Source organism: Lithobates pipiens, unplaced genomic scaffold (assembly GCF_037356315.1).
Source record: "Lithobates pipiens isolate NorthernLeopardFrog02 unplaced genomic scaffold, aLitPip1_a1.2 Scaffold_16, whole genome shotgun sequence".
Taxonomy (NCBI): domain Eukaryota; kingdom Metazoa; phylum Chordata; class Amphibia; order Anura; family Ranidae; genus Lithobates; species Lithobates pipiens.
The window spans coordinates 602849436-602872082 of record NW_027507748.1 but is presented as its reverse complement, the minus strand read 5'-3'; the positions used below and the strand labels follow the sequence as shown (position 1 = coordinate 602872082).

Here is a 22647-nt window from a genome sequence, read left to right as displayed (position 1 = left end):
GGTACTAAAACTTTAGGAGTTTTTTTTTGGAATCCAAGGCCAGCTTCTAAAGTATTTAGGCTTCGTATTCAACATGGCACAGCCAAGGGTACTGCTGCAAGAGAGAAAAGCCTGCCTCTAAGCTGCGACAGAGTCCCTGAAGTCACTAGAATGTCACTCGATCCTGGCGTGTATGAAAGTTCTGAGTTAGTAGCTGCATTTAGATTGGTCTTCTATGCCCTCTTTTACTCTGCAGCTCAATGTCCTGTTGGTATGGCAGACACACCAGGAGTCCTTTTGGTTGACCCAGTGCATCCGACTCCCAAGACCAGGTAGGCTCTGCAATTGTGGATATCCACACAGATGCTGGATACTGTGTAATCTTTTCTTTCCAATACAGTCAAAAGTTAGGAAGACTGACAGCAGCTTGTCAGGCTGGAGAGGCGTTCTGGAGAACAGCCCGGTTCAGGGAATGGGGCTCATCAGGAGTGGAAGTTGCCAATCGTCAAGTGATTCAGTTGACTGGTAGACAGGACTGACTTTGTGTTTGGCCCTTTCCACTGTGCACATTAATGGCAGAGGCACCCCAGTTTCAGACAAAATTAGAAGCCAGCACACCTGTAAACTTATGAAGAAAAACCTTAGATTTCACTCTATGCCCCAGTAAAGCTTTTCGTTGCAAGTTCTGGCTTTTTGGAGACTGCACTTGAGGCCCATATATTTAAGAAGTTTATCAACATTGCCATTGCTATCAAAAAAGGCCTGGTTTAAGCTTCAGAATAACTTCTTTGCCATTAAATGCTTTGCAAATCTACAAGCAGGCGGAGAGAAGAATTAAGGAACTAAAAATGGTTTTGAAGAAAAATTTGGCTTTGCAATTTTACATGATTTATTCACACTACCTGTTTTTGTTCCATGCAATAAAATATCACAAGGACCTTCATAGTGCAGCTTCTTTACTATATTTGGTTTCTTTTTAAAACTGGGATCAGGAGTTTGCATTTTTGAAATGCAGCACATTATATGAAGCTTTTTTTTTTGCACTGCTGGCAGAGTTTGCACTCAAGTCTAGGGTACACAGGTGACCTTGCTGAAAAGTATAGCAGTGTGCAGGTCTACCCTCACACCCAGGTTTTAAATGTTTAAAGCAGTGGTCTCAACTGCAGCCTGGGGGCCAGATGTGGCTTTCTGCTTGCCTTTATCCAGCCCCATAGGGTACTATTCCTCCTGATACGAGACACTATAATGCAAATTGACACCAACAATGGGGCACTATTCCTCCCAATGATACCAGGAAAATTTTCATTCCCACTTGCCACAATTTGGCCTCCTAAAGTCTGAAGGACAATAAAATGGCCCTTTTGTTTGGAGACCCCTGGTTTAAATTTCCTTTTAATTGATGTAGGATATCAAATAGATTTATTCAAATTAACCTGATAACAGTACTGTTAAAGTGGCATTGTGACAATCTTTTGGTATTGGAAGTGTCTGGAACACTGCCAGTGCCAATCGGGGATATGGGATCAGCCTATACTTTTTTTACTTATAGATGTTAAAGAGGAGCTGCACCAAAAAAAAAAAAAATATTAAAAGCCAGCAGTTACTAATATTGCAGCTCATGACTTTTAATAAAATCGCACTTACCTGTCCCAGGTTCCAGCGATGTCGGCGGCAGATGACGGGCGATCGCTCATCTCGCTGCTGCCACCACCGCCATCCTCTGTCAGGGAATCGGGAAGTGAAGCATGACGGCTTCACTGCCCGGTTCCCTACTGCGCATGCGCGAGTCGCGCTGCGCGTCTCTTATAGTCCTCCGCTGTGTCTCTGGGAACTGTGTGTTTCCCAGAACACAACGGGGGGGGGGGGGGGGCGGAGCGTCTGCGGCGGTCTGGCCGGAAGTGGGTGCAGTTACCTGGATTATCCAGGTAACTGCACCCCCTCCCCCCTGAAAGGTGCCGATTGTGGCACTGGAGGGGGGGGGAGGGATAAGATTAGCGGAACTTCCCCTTTAGGGTGAAGAACCGCTTTAAGCATTTTGAAAGATGTTTACACAGGCATGGAGATTTAAGTGCTTGCACATGGTATCCTGAAAAAAAAAAAGTAAAGCATTGTTTCACAACCTGTGATACGCATACCCCTAAGGGTACATGCAGTAAGGGTGGGGGTTACAGGGGCAGGGTGGCAATTGTGGCTCTGATGCCTGGTAAAAAGTCTGTATTAATGTAGGGGTGGCTTGTTGTATAAAGCTGCCACTACATTTTTATATTTGCAGAGCTACCTGCAGTGGAGATCTAGAAGAGTGCACTCCTGCACTCTTTCCTTTCGGCAGAGGCTGGTAACATTATAACATTGATGACTGTATGGCTGTGTCTTATCTGTGTGCTCCTACTGCAGTGCTTAACATATTTATTTTTATTTAATTTTTTTTTTGGGGGGGGGGGGGGGGTGTTAATCTACAATGCTATTTGTAACATGCAGCATGGAAGTGGCTAATATATTACCATTGGTCAGACGCCTTACTGACCAGTGGCGATTAACCCCTTTGCGCTGTGGCAGTGTTAACCCCTTTATGCTGGTTGATAAAGGGGTTTTTGAACACTGACATGGGTGCCACTAATGCAGCACAAAGGGATTAATTGCCACTGGTCACTAATGCATCAGTGACCTATGGCAATACATTAACCCCTTCCATGTTGCATACTACAAATGGCATTGTAGATTAATTACGTAGTTACAGATGAGGTTGAAAAGACAAAAGTCCAACCTACTTGTGTGATTTTTACAAGTCAGTATTACATTGTATATCCCTGTATATTTTGGTAGTTCAGGTGCTTATCTATAGTGCCTTGCAAATTTATTCACCCCCCTTGGCTTTTTACCTATTTTGTTACATTACAGCTTTTAGTTCAATGTTTTTAAATCTGAATTATGTGATGGATCAGAGCACACTAGTGAAGTAAAATTAAAAAAATATATATACATAAAACTATTTTTCAGAAATCAAAAAAATTGGCATGTGCGTATGTATTCACACCCTTCGTTATGAAGCACATAAAAAGCTTTGCTGCAACCAATTACCTTCAGAAGTCACATTAGTGAAATGATGTCCACCTGTGTGCGATCTAAGTATCGCATGATTTGTCATTACACATACACACCTTTTTTGAAAGGCCCTGGAGGCTGCAACGCCTAAAGCAAGAGTCATCACTAACCCAACCCTGCCATGAAGAGGAACTCTCCAAACAAATAAGGGACAATGTTGTTGAGAAATACAAGTCAGGGTTAGGTTATATATATATATATTATAAAAAAATCCAAATCTTTGAGGATCCCTAGGAGCACCATCAAATCTATCTTAACCAAATGGAAAGAACATGGCACAACAGCAAACCTGCCAAGAGCCGGCCGCACACCAAAACTTGCAGACCGGTCAAGGAGGACAGTGCGAGACTTTGCGAAAAGGCATGTGGTAGACTCCCAAAATGTATGGAGAAAGGTGCTCTGGGCTGATGAGACTAAAAAAATTTTTTTAGCCATCAAAGAAAACGCTATGTCTGGCGCAAACCCAACACATCACCCAAAGAACACCATCTGCAGTTGGGACTGGGAAACTGGTGTTGATGGAAAGATGGATGGTGCTAAATAGTGTTATTCTTGAGTAAAATCTGTACCACTCTGTGATTTGAGGCTAGGACGGAGGTTCACCTTCCAGCAGGACAATGACCCCCAAACACACTTCTAAAGCAACACTTGAGTGGTTTAAGGGGAAACATGTAAATGTGGAATGGCCTAGTCAAAGCCCAGGCTTCAATCCAATAGAAAAATCTGTGGTCAGAATTAAAAATTGCTGTTCACAAGCACAAACCATCCAACTTGAAGGAGCTGGAGCAGCTTTGCAAGGAGGAATGGGCAAAAATCTGTGGCAAGATGTGGCAAGCTCATAGAGACTTATCCAAAGCAACTTGGAGCTGTGATGGCTGCAAAAGATGGCTCTATAAATTATTTTATTTTAGGGGGCTGAATAGTTATGCACATTTTACTTTTTTTTTTTTTTTTTTTTTTTTTTTTTTGTTATATTGTCCTATTTGCTTCACAATAATAAAAAAAAAAAAATCTTCAAAGTTGTGGGCATGTTCTGTAAATGATGCAAATCCTCAAACAATCCGTTAATTCCAGGTAGTGAGGCAACAAAACACGAAAAATGCCAATGGGGTGAATACATTTGCAAGGCTCTGTAATAGTTTTTTGAAACACTCATTGCCTTCCGCTTATAGTAGAGAACCCTCTACGTAGTTTATGGTTTAAAGCTTCCCCCCCCTTCTAATTTTAATGAGTGACCACGTCTTTTTTTTTAAACTTCCTTTTGCGAAAAAAGTTTTATCCCTATTTGTGGGGTCACCAGTATGGTATTTGTAAATTAAAACCTTATCCCCTCTCAAGCATCTCTTCTACCGAGGGAATAAGTTCAGTGCTCGCAACCTTTCCTCCTAACCAATGTCCTCTAGACCATTTCCAGTGCATCCTTCCTGAGGACTGGTGCCCAGAATGGGACAACATACTCTTAAGTTAACCTCCCCCAAACAGTTAAAGTGGTTGTAAAGGCTGAAGGTTTTTCACCTTCATGCATTCTATGGGCACTGGTGAGGCTGCATTTGACTTTGCACACAAACAAAAACCATCTCGAACACACACAAATCACAAATACTGACATTACACACACACAGAAACCATGACACCCAAACAATAGAAATTACTTTCTCGAGTCACGGTTACTTAGGAAATCTTCTTTGGATCTGCAGGGGTACTTCACCATAAAAGTTTGAGAAACACTGCTGTAGAGGTCCTGAATACAAGTATTCTGTACGTTATTCGTGACAAGAGTTCCATCCTTTTCCTCAATGCCACATTGCATTAATGTAGGTGTCCTAATAACCTACACACAAGTGCATTGTGGAATGCTAGAGCGCTAACCTTTTCCGATGGTCCAAGGGTGCACAGATAATTTGTTGACGTCCGATGTGTGCAGAACCTGGAACAGGATTTAGTTTAATTGAAACTAATAGAGTATTCATATTGCCATGCCATAAACATTTACATGTGAGCATGCATATGTTGGGAATCGTAGTTTTTGTTTCCCCTGAGATGTATAGATGTATACGCAGATATAGATTTCTATAGTACCAGCACATATCAGAATATGAAGAGAGAAAAAAATAGAATTTCTTTCATTCTGATGTGTGTGTGTGTCTGTGTATGTAATATGTGTGTAAAATATATATTCTCAAACCTTTCATTCTACTACTAAGGGCACTTTCACACTGGGGGGTTGCATCGGCGATAACCCCTGCTAGTGGCATTAGAGGGTGCAAAGCGCTTTGTGGGAGCTTCAGTAGCACTGGCCATTGATTTCAATGGCAGGGACGTTTTAGGAGCGGTGCGTGCCTATGTTGGGAATAGTTTGTTTTTTTCCCTGAGATATATTGATATATACACAGATCTAGATATTCACCGCTCCCACAATGCCCCAAAGATGCTTCTTGTGGGACCCTTTTCCCATCCTGCGACCTCAGGATGGGGAAGGCACTCGGGCTTTCACACTGGGGTGGTAGGGGAGGCATTTTCAGGTGCTCTACGGTCGTTATTTTTAGACATTTAGTGCGTGAAAAAATGCCCCCGTAGCCAAAGAGCAAGACTGGTGAATGGCTTGCCACAAAATGTCATTTTATGTGACAATAGATGTCGTTTTATATGGTAAATGGATCTAATTATAATTTTTTAAGATTGCCATAACTCTGGGGCTTGTGGTGAAGCGGAAGCCAACAAGGCGAGCAGGAAAAAAACATGCAAAAAAGAAAGCAAAGCTACTGGCAGCACTGCAGGAGAACAGGAACATTCCATAAATGAGAGCCACCGGATTTTTCTGGACTTTTTTTGTTTACTCTTAACCACAAATTAGTATTAATATATGAACTGTACTGAGTATCCTCATCAGTGTAGGTGTCTGCATGATTTGTGTTTTGAATAAGTTGTGTATATAAACTATTTTATTTTGTAGATTTCCATGTGCATATTGTAAAATAAATTGATTTAACTTTGTGTGCACAGTAAATGGTTATTTGCCAAACTAGACTTTTATTGTATGGGAAGAGCCATCAAAGTGCATATTGAAGATTTAAAGTGGCTGTAAACCTAGTTGCACCATTCATACCTACAGGTAAGCCTATAATAAGGCTTACCTGTAGGTACTGGAAATATCTCCTAAACGTGCACTATTAAAGAGATATTTGCCATATGTCCTTGAACCCACGTCATTGGTGCATGCACACTGAAGAAAGGGCACGTGCTGTAATCGGCAGCTCCCGCCTAGGAGTGACATTGTGTGATTCCAGCCAGTCACAGAGCTGGAGTCCATGGCCCTGGAAGGAAGAGGGGTGAAGATGGATTCGGTCTCCAGCGGGGACAGCGCAGGCTTTGTTTGCAGCTAAGTGGCATTATACGTTTACTTTGCAGGAAACAAAAGCGGACGTAAAACCCATCAGGGTTTTAAAACCAACTACAGTGAACCAGCAACCAAACAGATTTTAAATTTTTTGCCTGGTCGTTCAATTCCTCAAATTCCTAAATGTGCTGTTTTCTGACAGGCAAGGCAATTATAGTAAACCTGTACCTTGCCCAGAGTAGGCAAAGTAGATAAGCGTTGTGTTTTCTAGGCCTGGGATGCCAAGGGGTTTAAGGAACTTAAAGCGGCAGTAAACCCACTGACTTTTTTTTTAATTTTTTATTACACCTGTAAAGGAAAAGACATAATGAGCTAGTATGCACCGCAGTGTCTGGTGTCTGCCGAACTTTCAGCCAAGAATCCCTTGTACGCATGCACCTCTGAAGTCAGCGGCTCATTGCGAGGGGAATATCTCTTAAACCGCATAGGTTTAGATGTTATTTTTACCTACAGGTAAGCCTTATTATAGGCTTACCTGTAGGTAAAAGTTGCAAAAAGGACTATACAACCACTTTAAGCAGTGGAGCAGTGTTTAGAGGTCATATGCAAACAAAGCAAACTACCTCCTGTTCTCAAGATCCAGACGTTCTGGATACAACTGCCAATTCCAAAAAGTTGGGACTGTAAAAAAAAAAAACCCAATGGAAGGATTAGCAAATTTCATAAACCTATAGGTTGCTCACAATAGAAAATGTAGCAAATGTTTTTAAATTGAGATAATGTACCATTTTAAGAAGAGAAAATAAGATAATTTTGAAATTTATGGCCGCTACATGTCTCAAAGTTGAGACAGGGCAACAAAAAAAGCTACGTAAAGTTAGTGGTCCTAACTAGGTTTATTGGCAACAGGTCGGTAACATAATTGTTTATAATTATGAGTCTCTTGGAGAGTCAGTGTCAGAAGTAATAACGGACAGAGGTACAACAATTTTTATGAAATTGTGGAACAATTTAAACATTTTTCTCAACATAAAATTGCAAAGACTTGAAACTATATCCTCTACAGTACATATCTCTGTGCTCAAGTAACAAGACTGAAATGCGATATTGGATACCCAAGATCTTTTGGCATGCAGATGGCACTTTATTAAAAATGTGCACGATTCTGCCATGGACACACAGCTGGTCACATGTAAACATACTTGTCGGTATTGGCAGGCTCTTCCTCTGACATAAAACTTTTTTTTTTTTTGTATGCGTTTGGCCAATATGGAAGGAAAAAAACGAGCCTTGTTTATAACTGAATGCTGCTGATGACTTGATAAAACCTGTTTATTGTAGTATCTAAGCTTGCAACCTAGGATTGCTGTTGTCCTTATGATTGTAATCCAAGATCTTCCAAGCAATGCTCTTTAACTCCTGGGTTTGACTATTTTGTTACAAATATAAACGTAAAAATAGTTGTTTAAAAATGGGCATCTTTCACAAAACCGATGAGCAACGTTTTTGTATCTTGACTCTCTTAAAATGGCTTCTATAGTGGCTGTTTGCTTTATAGGTACTGATAAAAATAAATGAGCAGCATGCTGTTTAAAATAAGTAATTTCCGAATTGTTTAATGTAATTCATAACGTTACAATTTATTTATTTTTTGTTCAGAATCAGTTACTCAGTAGTACTAACGATTTATAATTTTGCTCCATTTGAATTTAGTTGACATTAAATACTAAATCTGTTAGATGGCTTCTGTATCGATTCAGAGGGACAGTTTTATCCAGGAACAATTCCCCCCCCACAAGCTTTATCCCATGTTTGATGTGCATTTGTGGTTAATGCACTAGTCCAAGAATGTTTTTAAAATTTGTTTCCATAAAATGAAACATATGAATGCTTTGTGTGCCACGAATAGCTGTTGCATTGTAATAAATGTTAGGAAGTGGGATGTTTCTGATATCCAAAATTTAGATTGTAAGCTCAACGGAGTAGAATTTTTTTTTTTTTTTTTTTTTTTTTGTATTGTCCATGTTTGTGTATTTAAACCTATCGGATTCACATAAATGTTGCTTGTGCTTCATTTTCTAGTAGCAAAATGTTTCTTCTATTCATGGTTTTTTTTTTTTTTTTTTGTTTTTTTTTTTTATAAATAACTAGGTAGGCCTGCTAGTTGTGTAGTCATGTGAAGCCCAATCATGCTTTTCTGCTGTTGACTTACATTTGTCTGTTGGAAATTTACAGTACCTCTCCTAGCAGAGGGGGGATGTAAGACTAGTCCTGCTTTGTCTAGGTACACAACTCTGTTCTCCCTTTGTACTTTACAGACTAGTAACAACCTTTTTCTGGTTCTTTATCATTACTAAATACATTTTTTTTTTTTTTTTTTTGTAATGCTTAAAATCCTTTTAATCAAATGTTTTAGGTTGACACTGAAAACTATGTTTATTTTCAGAGAGAACAGGATATGAGAATGGGTGATATGGGCGTCCGTGGAGCAATAAACATGGGAGGTAGGGATATTTACTGAAAACAAGTGCTTTTTTTATTCTTTTCATTAAACACCGTAATTGGAAAACTGTACCCAAGTATAATATTCTCAAAATGCAAAAAGGATGTCTGTACTAAGTTATGCAACCCATCATATATTCTGAGAATTACAACTGAAATTTTAGTTCTCTGACTATTGTCCGAAATATGGAGGTGCTAGCAAGCCAGGCTAAAATTAACTTCAACCTTCATTTTTATTTATTTTTTAAACTTCAGGATTTGTTTTTTGCTTTGTCATACAACTAAATACAACAAAATTTGTATTTAAAAACATAAAAATGCGGTACATATCCTTTTAACCGCTTAAGCCCCGGACCATTTGGCTGGCCAAAGAACAGACCACGTTTTGTGATTCGGCATTGCGTCGCTTTAACTGACAATTGCGCAGTCGTGCGACGTGGCTTCCAAATAAAATTGTCGTTCACACCCCCCCGAGCTTTCTTTTGGTAATGTTTGATCACCTCCTGCGTTTTTTTTTTTTGCGCTTTTATAAACCAAGTGCGACAATTTTGAAAAACGCGTTTTCTTTTTGCTATAATATCCCCAAAAATCTAAACCTTTTTTTCCCTTAGTTTAGGCCGATACGTAATAAGCGTTTGGTATGCGCAAAAGTTATAGCATCTACAAAATAGGGGATAGTTTTATGGCTTTTTTTTTTATATAAATGTTATTTTTTTTTACTGGTAATGGCAGCGATCGGAGATGTATATAAATCTTCGTTTTTTTTTTTGTTTGTTTTTTTCGTGACTGCAACATTATGGCGGACACGTCGGACAATTTTTACACTTTTAGTGAAGAAGTTAACACTAGGGGCAGTGAAGAGGTTAATATGTGTCCTAGAAAGTGTTCTAACTGAAAGGGTATGGGGACTGTGTAGGGAAACTAACAGATCGCTGTTCATACTCTATATGAACAGACGATCTGTCAGTTCTCCCCTCAGAGAACCGGAAACTGTTTACGCACAGCTCCCGGTTCTCTGTGTGCCCCCAGTGATCGCTGGAGCCCAGCGGTGATCGAGACCGCCGGGCACTCACGTTGGCTCGGATACGCACCTCCCAGGGTCACGCAAGCTCCCCCTTAGTGATGTAACATGGCGGCTATTCGCGCTGCTGAGTCATGTTGTCGCAGTACAACTGCATTGGCTGGTCGGCTAGCGGTTAAAGACCTGGCAAGTTCAGATCCTATTTGATCTGCCAGGAATGCACTTGGCTGTTAACCATTTTTCTGCCATACCCTTGTTTACTTTTTTTGCATACAATGTATGGTTTAAGATGAGATTAGATAAAACCCGCAAATATAAATTTTCTAAAAGAACGGAGAATAAAATTGTGGTAGTTATTGGCAAAACTGTTGGTCAAGGGTTTTTTTTTTTTTTTTTTTTTCCCCGTACAAAAATACACCAAAGTTAACTTTAGGGTGCACAACGATTATATTCTATCCAATTTTGGTAAAATTAAGCTGTCTGTTACCATCATATTGAGTGTGCTCATGACCACAAACTTTAGTTTCTGTAGCAAACATTTTTCATAGGCTATGCTTTCAAAGTTTTTACAGGTCACCACTTTAGAGCTGGTTGTGAATGATTGCCCTAGAATTTATGCTTTAACGCTGACGTGTGGTGATATGTAGCATGTAGCATGTAGCATGTAGCACAGCTGTCGTTTCCATAGGTCACCATGTCTTATATAGGGGTTTACATATGTACATGGGGATGGAGGGCTTTAAAATATTTTATTTTTTCAACGTTGCCCTTATATCAATCGCCGCCTATGTTGCTGGCGACATGTCACTTTACGGTGCGGCACGGCAGCCCTGATGTCAGATCGTGTACATGTATTTGTGGGTTGTGCTGTCATTCATTACAGCATAAGCTGATCAGCCTGACCATTGATTTGTGTCCGGTACCCTCTGATCAACTGAAGGAATGACAGAAGAGAGCTCTGTGCTGATTGATTGATGACAAGACTCTCTACAGTAAAAGTAGGGAGTAAAATCAGCACATACACACTGTAAAAATGTAGGCACACAATTAACCCTTTGATTTCCCCTAAATCTTAACCCCTTCCCAGCCAGTGTCAGTGCAGTGACTGAGTATATTATCAGCACTGATGACTGTATTGGTGTCACTTATAGCGTCAAATTGCCTGCCACACATCAGTTCCACTTTAAGTCGCTGATCGCTGCCATTGCTAGTATATATTAAAAAAAAAAAAATTCAGTATCTGTAGACACTAAAACTTATACGCAAACTAGTGTTTTTTATTTTATTTTTTTATATAATATGTAATATTTTTTATAACCGAAAATAAATGAATTCACCCCCCCCCCAAAAAAAATGTACTGTTGTTTTTTGTTTATATAGTTGGAAAAAAAAAATCCCAGTGGTGATCAAATACCACCAAAAGAAAGCAATATTTGTGTGAAATATACATTTTTTTTTTGGGGGGGTACAGCGTTATACGACTAAATAGCACAAAATTGCCTAGTCATTAAGGGGGTAAAATCTTCCAAAGCTTAAGTGGTAGGGGGTAAAATCTAATGAAAGGGAAAGCATTTTTGAATCAATCCCATAACCTTCGTTCTCAGCTGCATAAGAGGTTTGGAGAAGTGAGGGGTGGAGACCGCAGGGGGTAGGGGGGCCGTTTTGGCAAGAGGAATACACGGATCCTTCCAGTGATTTATCTGTGCAGGGGTGTGTGCCAACACAAGTCTGACCATCGGAGGAGAGGCTGGCTGTGCTCCCAACACAGCCAGAAAACCGACCACACTGGGATGGATGAGCTTCTAGTTTGAAATGGGAAAGCAAGGGGACTGGCAGGATCAACCAGTACTTCACACAAAGGAATGAATACAAACAGATCAGGATACTTTTTAACACCAGTACATGCTACAACAGCCACACGCCAGCGATATGAAATGCTTTGATAATGTAAACTTGTAAGAGTAATTTCAGGCAATCATCTTAGATAGTATACATTTTTTTTTGCAGGTGAATTTTTTTTTTTTTTTTTTTTTTTTATTCTTCACCCTTCAATGGATGTTGACTTGTCACTCTAGGTTCATTGTCTGCACACTAGACAGGATGCTCAATATACGATAGTGCTGAGTAACTAAATGGTGGAATTTATCTTTCTGACTATGCAGTATATTGGGTGTCGGTAAGATGGGATAAACAGGGTTACAAGACATTTAAAAAAATTCACATACTATATACAGTATGTAGTGAAACCATTTTGGCTATTTGCCTGGAGTTCTGCTCTAAAATATTCACTCTGATAGGAAATAAGGGGAAATCTGGGGGCACAGCGATAAAACTAATTGGGGTATTGGCACTTGCTCCTTTTTTTTTCTGGTCTTTTTCTTGGAGCCTTGCCTTGTTTTTGTTTGCAAGTGATGTCACCTTGATAAAATCTCTCCATCAGGACTACAGAGCAGTAAAAAACTGACGTTCTGACCTTTTCTCAGTCTGTGGAAAATTTAAATAGAAAGTTTTTTTTAATTTTTTTTTTATTTTTTTTTTATTTTTTTATATAATTCCCGGAATATTTTGCCACATCCTTTAATTTTATTTCTGATACTTGTTTTATAGCTGTATAATCTTGTGACATAATGAAAATGGATTATTTTAATTCACGTAGTTTGTGACCGGAGGGTATAGAATAAAGCTCTTGCATACTGTTCAGTCATCATTGATTCATACCTGAAAATGGTGAAACGTGCATTCCTGGAAAAGCCAGATTCCTTGTAGAATATGGGCTGTTTAATACTGTATTAGTATGAAAATGGTTATTGGGGATGGCTTGTACTGGATCACAAATTTTTTTTTTCTAACCCAATATTTGTAAATGACCAAACAGTATAATCTATTTTATTGTGCATTTATGTTTACTGCCATTCTTGTTTGAAAATGGTTTATCCTGCGCCTACCACTGTGCACGCTGTGTGTTTGTGTGTGTGTATCTATATCTCTAGCGAAATCTAGTCACATTTACCCCAGTGAATTTACTGACCTTAAGGGGTCTAGTTCTAAAACAGTCATTGCACAAATGTCAGATGCATTTGTGCAAGTTGAAAATCTCCATTTAAGAGAAGTGTGGGAAGTAAAAATCATAATACTCTGCTAGGTGCAGTATGGATCTGATGCTGAATCTGTCCCCAGCTGGCCCTACACCAATAACTGAGTGATCAAAGACAGCAGATTGCTCAGTTCTCAAGTCTGCTCTGAGCACAGAGCATGGACTGTCAGTCACCGCTCTGTCCCTACAGCTTACTGCAACGTTTGGCTGTGGAAGGGGGAGGAGCGGCTGACTCAGGCTCTCAGTGGCTCAATGGCAAACTGAGCCAGCTGCTGATCAGGCTTCTGGGCAGATCCTAGACTAGCTCTGTGATGCCAGCCAACAGCTGGCTTTAGCCTGCTGAATCAGGATCTCAGAAGTTCTGGCCATGCTTCTTTTTAGTGTCTATCATCTGTTCCATCCAGTGGACAAAGTGGTGTAGTTTTCTGAAATACCTTGGAGAAAACTATAATGCATTTTAGCAACTAGATGGAGCTGACGCAGGAATTGCAATGTACAATATAGTGACATTTCGATAATTCTGACATTTTGCACAATTTATCTTATATCTTTTAAATAGGCCCCCAACGTACATTAACGGCATATCTACCTTTGTTAGAAAATAGTAAAAGTTTGTGTAGATGAAAGCAGCTTTATGCCCTAGGACAAAAAAACAATATATTACTTCCAATTTGTAAATGTGGTTGCTGCATAATTTTCATTAGGCTTTTTTTTACGTTTTATTTTCAGCTGTTGATCTGGCCAGTAAACCTATTTTTCAGTTAAACCAGCAGTGTTGAGGAAAACTATTTAATGTGAACAAGGGGTGCTTACTGATGGGGGGGTCATCTGCTTTTTATTTACATAAAACGTTTGCCACAAAAAAACAAAATGCTTTTCTGTAACTGCTTAAAACGTATTGGCTGTAGTGTGGCTTTAATTTGTGCGTTAAGTCTACGTACATCTGCTAGCGCAGCTAACACTACCCACTCCCCAGATTTACAATACTGCTGTCCAAAGGTGTCTCTATTGCTACTCGAGTGGATTTGAGATGCCTGAAAGACCGGGTTTTGTTACTGGCTGGATCACCAGGTAAAATTGAGGAAAAGCAGCCTACGGAAACTTTTGCAGCGACAACATTTAAAAATGGTAAACTGCAAAATGTAAAAAAAAAATTTGGCTTGGTATAATACCTCTTAAGTATTGAATGTGTCCTGACTCTGTATACATTGCACAGGATATAGTGGTATTGATTCATAGGTGTTGTGCGCTACCCTTTGTTTTCATCTTTGTAGAAAAAATGCATTGGCTAATTCACCAAACGCAGTACCTTAGTTTTACAAAGAAATTGTTTTCAATAGTTACTTTCACACTGGAGCGTTGGGGGCGTTGTTGCTATTCAGCCACTGGGAGGGGGGCTTTTAACCCCCCGCAAAGTGCCACGGCAGTGGTGGTTCCGCGGCGCGGCCTATTGATCTCAATGGGCAGGGGTGCTTTAGGAGTGCTACAAAGATGCTGCTTGCAGGACTTTTTTTTTTTTTTTTTTTTACTGTCCTGCAAGCGCACCGCTCCAGTGTGAAAGCACTCAGAGTTTCACACTGGAGTGACATGAGAGGCTCTTTACAGGCGCTGTTTTAAGCTATATAGTGCCTCAGTGTAAAAGCAGCCCAAGAAGTTTTAATTGTAAATTGGAGCTTCTGAGATGTCTTTTGGAAATGAAGCATTTGAGATTGCGATAAAATACCAATAAGAAATGGAGATTATCGATATTAAGGAGACTGTTACTCTCTTAAAGGTAACTGTAGTACAATGCATGGGAGGAGCCATTCTACTTGCCTTTCTGTTTGAATCCCCTACCTCTGCTCGTTTTCAGTGCTGTAATCTATATCCATGTCTTTGATATTCAACTCATCCAGGAATCGGATGCCTGTACAGAGGTCACAAGTAGAGGTCGACCGATATGGGTTTTTCTCATGCCGATATTTAGAAATCGCGATGGCCGATATATGATGCCGATTTTTTTTTTTTTTTTTTTTTTTTTTTTTTTTTTTTTCCCTTCATCTCATAAAATCTAAGTTGGACACCTTTCACACTGGGAAGTTTTTCAGGCGATTTTGGGCTAAAAATAGTGCCTGTAAATTGCCTTCAAAACAGCTCCCCTGCAGTCTGTGTGAAAGCCCGAGTGCTTTCACACTGAGAAGATGCGCTGGCAGGACATAAAAAAAAAAAAATCCTGCAAGCAGCATCTTTGGAGCGGTGTAAACCGCTCCACCACTCCTGCTCATTGAAATGAATGGGCACTACTGCTGAAGCGCATGCAATGCGATTTTGCAGCAGCGCTTCACTGCCCCGCTAGCAGCCGAATAGCGGGGCTAAAATGATGGTAAATCGCTGCTAAAACTAGCAGCGTTTTACCGTCAATGCCTGCCCGCTCCAGTGTGAAAGCAGCCTTAATAAGTGATGTCGAAAATTTCTTACACATTTATTAAACAAAACAAACCTCCAATCAGTTCACTTCTATGTATAATTTAGATAAAAAAATAAAAATAAAACTATATTAAATACACAAAAACAGGTACTCAAAACTTTTGGAGGAAAAAAAAAAAGGGGCTAACTTTACTGTTTTATTTTTATTTTTTATTAATCTGTATTTTTTCCAAAATAATTGCGTTTGAAAGACCTCTGCGCAAATACCGCATCACATAAAATATTGCAACAACCGCTATTTTATTCCCTAGGGTCTCTGCTAAAAAAATATATATAATTTTTGGGGGGTGATTTTCTAGCAGAAAATACAGGATTTTTACTTGTAAGCAACAAGTGTCAGAAAAGATTTAGTCTTTAAATGGCTAAACTGATAACTTCTACTGTTTTTAAATGCCGTTTCACCACTAGACAATGGTGAATGTTAAAAGCAAAGGTTTTCTGTAAATGTGCAGGGCATTGTTCAGTTTTTAAAAAGTGACTAGTGTAATAAGCACTTTTCTTGTATATCATAGGATTTGGAGTTTCTTTACAGTATATCCTTGACCAACATACTATGCTGAAACCTACAGGTGAATAGACAAGGGCCAAAAACATGCAGGCTTCCTTACTCAAAGCCCCAGTACAGCCTCAATTGCTAGCATTGTTGGGTGATGGAGGCACTTGTGCAGTCTGTTTAAAGAGTTATTTCTGTGGGTGAGTTTTACCCTATGGATTTTCACTACCTATTCTATATACACCCATGTTGGGGGAAAGGAAGGGTGCTATCCAGGATAGCTTGTCCATGGCCTTGGCCTTGGGGCCAAAGAGACAGTACCCAGACCCTGCCGGCTACATGGACCTAGGTTTCTGTACTCTACAGGTATAGTGTGGTGATCCCTTAAAGCAGAATTTAAATTGTGCCCCAGAATTCTCCTCTTGAGGCAAGTTCACCATGATGACATGAGTGAAGATCGGCTTTGTAACTGCCCTTTAGCCCTTTGTGGGACCATTATTGGTGGTGGTTTGCAAAATGCTACCTTTTGAACCCATCAGGGATATTACCTTGACACTTCTTGGCAGTTTGTCCTTTTTGGTAGCCATTACTTTCATTTGTAGTCTTGGAGCTGGCTGCTCTCATTGGTAAAGGGCCTTTCATGGTCCTCCTTTGGGATAAGATTGTGGTGAGGTCTTCGCCCTATATTTTTATTTATTTTGGGCTAAGGGAAGTGTTTTTTTTTTTTTTTTTTTTTTTTCCTTCTACCTGACCTCAGGGCATTGTGTTTATCTTTGTCAAAATTCTAAACACCCTCAGCCCTTGTACACATGGTCTGACATTCCGACAACCAAATCTGTCGGATTTTGTCCGACACTGTTGCATACACAGTTGGACAAAGTTGTCAGAAAATCCAATCGTACTTAACATGACGTTATTTTGTTAGGACGGGACTACGTTCAGGCTAGTAGGCAATAGCTTTGGTCTAGGAATTTGATCTGAGCATGCGTGGCACTTTGTCCGATCAGAATTCTCTACACATGATCGGGCAAAGTCCGATCGGATCATGTCTGAAAATTTTATAGCCCAGCTGGAAAACTTGGTCCATCGGTTACTCAGACGGAAACATTCCGATGGAGCACACACAGTCGGATTATCTGACAACACGGTCCTATCGGACATTGTGCATCAGAATGTCCGACCGTGTGTACAAGGGTTCACTATTTTAATTTTTTTTATTTTATTTTTTTATGCTGGGGGCTCCTCGTAAGGTAAAGGCTGCATCATCCCATTTCTGCTATTTCTCTGCGTTTGTCCACTCATTCTGAGGTGTGGTATTAAAGTGGAAGTAAACTCCCCTATTGTTTTCAGCCAAGTAAGCTACCATCTTTGCCTCTGTTTAATCTTCAACTGCTATGGTGCTGCACCTGTGATTCGTTATGACACCAGCCATTGGATAGTTTGATAGTTTGGCTGAGAGCACAGCCAATGTGCAGTTAGCATTCCCGGAATCCTTTTTTTTTTTTTTTTTTTTTTTTTTTTTACTGTTTAAATCGATGGGTTTACTTCCACTTTAAGGAAACCTTTTCTGCTTCTCTAGTCCAGGCCCATTCTACCAGGCATGTCAGTGCTTCCTGTGTGAATAAACATCAAGCTTCAAATGTACAAGGTTATAAGCTTGCAACTTGGTCTTCTGTTCACATGTTTATAAAGTTAGGAGTAGATATTCTCACCTTTTGGGAATGCCAGTTTTGGGAGGAAGGTCATGCAGGTGGCTCTGTAGTGAAGCTTTATTCTTTTGGGCTTGTAGCTGTTGACTACCCTTCGTGTTTAGTGCTTTGGTGCATCCCACTGGACCTAGATGCGACGAAACCCTGTGTCCTGTTATGCAAGATTAAGAAACTTAAGATCTTTACATAGAAGTCAAAAATCCTTTCTTAGAGTACATAAGAGGACACGTGGATCCCTTCCCTTCCCTCTTTGTGAATTTATCTTTTCTTGATGCAAAATGATGGCTGTTCTTTGAAAGGGTTTCCTGGGCAGGGAAGCCTGCCTTTTTTTTTTTTTTTTTTCTTTGCTGTTCATTCACCTGTAGGTGGCAGCATAACCTTGGATACAGAGAAACACTCCCCTGAATTTCAAGAAAAGGATTTTACAAGTAAACCAAACAATCTAATTTTATTCTGGATGGCTTTTACTGCTTGATCTAATGATGCTTGATCAAGGTGTTGTCTGATCATGTCACTGCCCCCTGCCTTTCCACATGCTCCAATCAGACACTGCTTTGGTATTCATTGAGAAAATTCCAAGTGTTTTCGGACTTGTGTATAAAAAAAATTCTTTTGAAAATGACAAATCTATACAAATGTCGTAAAGCTTTACTATAAATATCTCCAGTAAGAATGTGCACTATGTGTGTGTAACAGTGATAACAATGATTTATCCAAAAACAAATTGTTACCCAAAACCGCTCCATATGTTGCATGCAAATAATGATAAAAATAAATTGAACAAATATTCAAATAAAATGCAAAAGTATAAATGGTCCCAAGTGATGAAAAACGAAAATTCCTGTAATGCAAAAATCACTCTTCAATAAAGGTGTGTTCTGGGGGAAAAGACACAATCCTCCAGAAATTGACACTCACCACAAAGCTCAATTTAGCTGGTTGGCAGACACCAGCACCCTGAGAGCATCTTCCATCTGCTCCAGCTTGTATATGCAATAAATCGGAGGGAATCGCAAGACTTTGCTTTACAACCACATTACTTGATGAAATTGACCTCTCAAACTACAGTGATCTTGGATTGAGCTGACTGGAGAGATCACTGCTTTAGCACAGGGGTTTTTGTTCATACTTCCAGATAGCATTTAATCTGATATTGGTTGAGGCCATTTAGAAGTGCCTGCCTGGTTTCATCTTGCATGTTGAGTATCTTCATAGTTCTTGAACGTGGGTTTTTTTTCTTTTTTTTGTGAGCAGTATGGTTTGCTTCTCCATTTTTAGCTCCGAATGCATATACAAGCTGGAGCAGATTGAAGATTTTTTTTCTTTTTGATAGATCATTGTTACTTTTATACACACTTGCACATTTCATAATGGAGATTTTTGTTGCAGTGCTTTGACATTTGTATAAATATTTGTCATTTTCGGCGCATTTATACACATTCTTACAGCTTTAGGTTATTTGGAGTGCCTGCAGCTATAGCTAAGAATACATTGTGGCTGTTCAAATTTTTTTTTTTTTTCTCTGAATGGTGCCTTCACCAAGCAATCAACTGTGTTCACAATGTAGCAGAGCAACTGCTTGGCATGTGACCTAAAAGATGGCAGATCCTACTACAATGATTTCCAGCTGGCACAGAGATCGACCAGGTATGCTACATGCATACTTGCATTGGCCCATGCCTACTATACAATAAAAAGCCATACCTAGGGTGTGTGTGTGTGTGTGTGTGTGTGTGTGTGTGTGTGTAAAATATATATATATATATATATATATATATATATATATATATATATATATATATATATATATATATATATATTTATATATAAATATATATATATATATATATATTATATATAAATAATTTTTTTATTTTTTATTTTTTTTTGTAAAGCATTTTATTCGAAAATGTATGCAGTGAAGATCCCTGTGGATCATTGTTTAGGACTTTCATCTAATTTTAGTCAGTTCTCTAAAGCATATTTCAGGTGGAATTTTCAATTGGCAAGCATAGTCTGCTACTTTTTCAAATAAAAATAAAACCTTTTCAGTTCTGCACAGTTCAACTAAATGTTCAACATGTACATCTATTGTGTTTTTTTAGAAATATTTTGTATGCAACAATTTCCCAAAGCATTTTTGAAAGTCTCTTCCACAATAAGGCGTTAATGTTTGTGAATTTACTTTGTCTCTTGGCTCTAAAACATGACAATGCAGAATAAAGCATGTTATCTTAGAAAATGAACCACTTCTGAAATTATTGTAGTTTTGTTTTTATTGCTTGTAGAGCAACCTATAGATTAATAAAAAAAAAGTTAACTACTGATGACTGCTTAATGCATTGCCTGTGAATACCAGAACAGCTGTTTGTGTTTTTTTTTTTTTTTTTTTTTTTTTGTTTTTTTGCTCAGGGATTACTTCATTGTGTAATTATTTACAATAGACATAGGACATTTCTAAGTATAGATTGTTTCACATAGATGCATACAATCCAGCACCTGCTGGTACCCAAGGTCCACCTCCCATGATGGGCATGAGCATGAACAACCGAGCAACTGTTTCGAGCCCTTCAATGGGTCCGGGTGCTTCAATGGGTTCTGAAGGAACTGCAAGCCTGGGAGCTGCTATGATGCCAGATAATGGAGCAGTGGTAATGTATCTCTAGTTTTTCTTTTTATATTGCATTTCCATTTGTGCTACGTAAAATGATTAACCTTTTGCAATATTCAGTAAACTCCATTTTTTTTTCCTACAATAACATCCATAAGGCTTTTTACCCCCTCTATATCGCCCCATAAATTTGTGTAATGTCTGTATACTGTTGAATAAATAAGGGGCAACTTTGTATTTTTCTAGATTAGTGAAATTAGTGTGTTGGCATGTAGTAATCCTCATTACAAGATCACCAGTATTGCACAAATTTCTCAATACTTAAAACTTTATATAAACTGCTAAGGCCATTGTAAACGTGCTGATCAGTATTTGAATTGATGCCATATATCTTTTTTTGTGCCTGCTCTTTTACAATGCTCTATTGACAGCAATTTAGTTGCCTACTTTTGTGTTGCCTCTTAAATTAATATAAGTACCCTGTATAGATAACATTTTGGTTACAATTCAACTTAAATATAAACTTTTTTTTTTCTCTTTGTAGCAGTTTTTAAACTTGTAATATTTCTGGTCTGCATTTTGTCGCATTTAAATTCTCTTTATAATTTTAAACGTATGGCTATATTCATTAGCTTTTTATGAGCACGTTATACGCTTTTTCTTTTTTTTTTTTTAAAGAAAAACCGTGGTAGTTTTTAACTTTTTAATATAAATAGAAGTCTGTAAAAGCACAAACTTGGTTTCTTGATGTCAACTCAATTTTCAGTAGTATATATTTTTGACTTACAGCTACACTGTCGTAACTTAAAATCTACAACTTACAATTTGAGATCATTTAAAAAAATGTTTTGTATTTTAGCTGTAGTTTCAAATACTTTTGTGCGTGTGTGCATGGAAAATAGGTATTGTTAAAAAGGGAGGAAAACAAAAAAAATCAATTTGTTATATACATACCAGATGGCTATTTTTTTGTTTTGTGCCATCATTTCTATCTGTATTTAAATGCTTGGTTCATTAACTGCTTTATTGTATTTATGTAGTTGTAACAACTGGTAAGACAAATGGTGATGGAGACTCGTTTAGATAATTATAGTAGTGCTGTTGATACCAGTAGGAATTACTTAGAACATTAAAATGTAAAATAAGTTGTATTCATATTTGCTCAACCAGTTTATTTGAAATCCACTACTTTTTAGTATTTTTTAAAATTGTAGCACTTAAATCCCTTTTTTATTTATTTTTTTTAATTTTTTTTTTACTTTTTTCTTATACAGTTACTAATTTAACTGCTCCTTTCTTCCCTTTATGTACGACTCTACCGGACTGTCTACTGAACGTCACTACGCACTTTTGTGAATGTTTCCGATTTATATTGACCGATATTAAACTTGCGGGACTGCGTGTTGAACCAATGTGTTTATAGCGCAATGATAGATTCTCCCAGCCATCTCCATCACAGATGGGATCTCCCATGGTTAACAGAGCAGGGACTGAAGCTGCTCAGCCAGCAATGGGTGGTGTAAATACAGTTGGTGGTGGACCTGGTGGCTATGGTAGAGGAAGCCAAGGGGCAAACTTTGATGGATCTAACAAGCGTCACCGTTATTAGTGCACCATTCCTTCTCAGAATACATTTAGTATAAATTCCAGTGGAATGCCTTTATTTTTTATTCATTTTATTTTGAAACATTGTTTTGTCACTTATAGCATTTGTAGAACTTTTTGTTATGTAACTCTACATTGTGTTTTTGATCAGTAGTAAAATTCGCCATGCCTCATTGTGAATGTTGAATATTATTGTGATTTAATCTATTTGTAACAGTGCTGTAAAATGTGCAGTTAAATCACAATAAAGGAAAATCTTGTTTTACTGTGAAATAAAGCAGTTTTAAAGGTAGGAATTTGGTGTCTAAACTTGATAAAATACGTTCTTGTTGTAAAAATGTATCTGCTGCGTTTCAACTACCTTTTTTTGAGCAAACTTGTGTTTTTCTGTTCTGAACTTGGAAAATGATTTAAAGATAAACCAGTAATTTTCCTGTTAATAAACCTAGAATGCCACTTTGTGATGTACATGGATGAGTGCATTATTCAATTTAGGACATTTTCTTTACACTTTTTCAAAGCAATGAAATAAATGCATGAATAAGAGAAATGTATTTTTTTTTTCAATAGCACCTTTTCACAGCAGTAGATATCACTGCATGCAGTGTGTTCTCATAAAGTTCAGCATGCTGCATTTTTGGGTCCATTGACCAGAATTTACCTTTCAAATTGACATTCATCATGCACATTAGGGCAACACGTATTATCACATGGTATGACTGTAGCTT

At 38.5% G+C, this 22647-nt stretch overlaps 1 protein-coding gene across 1 annotated transcript in view; it reads left to right on the top strand.

Moving 5' to 3' along the window:
* PSPC1 (paraspeckle component 1) overlaps window positions 1–22387 on the top strand; it is a 76566-nt gene extending 54179 nt beyond the window's left edge. Inside the window, 3 exon segments of the mRNA XM_077483991.1 lie at window positions 8865–8922; window positions 20185–20354; window positions 21738–22387. Of these exon segments, the coding sequence (XP_077340117.1) occupies window positions 8865–8922; window positions 20185–20354; window positions 21738–21923 (414 nt within the window). The 3' untranslated portion in view covers window positions 21924–22387.
* The last annotated feature ends 260 nt before the right edge of the window (window positions 22388–22647 follow it).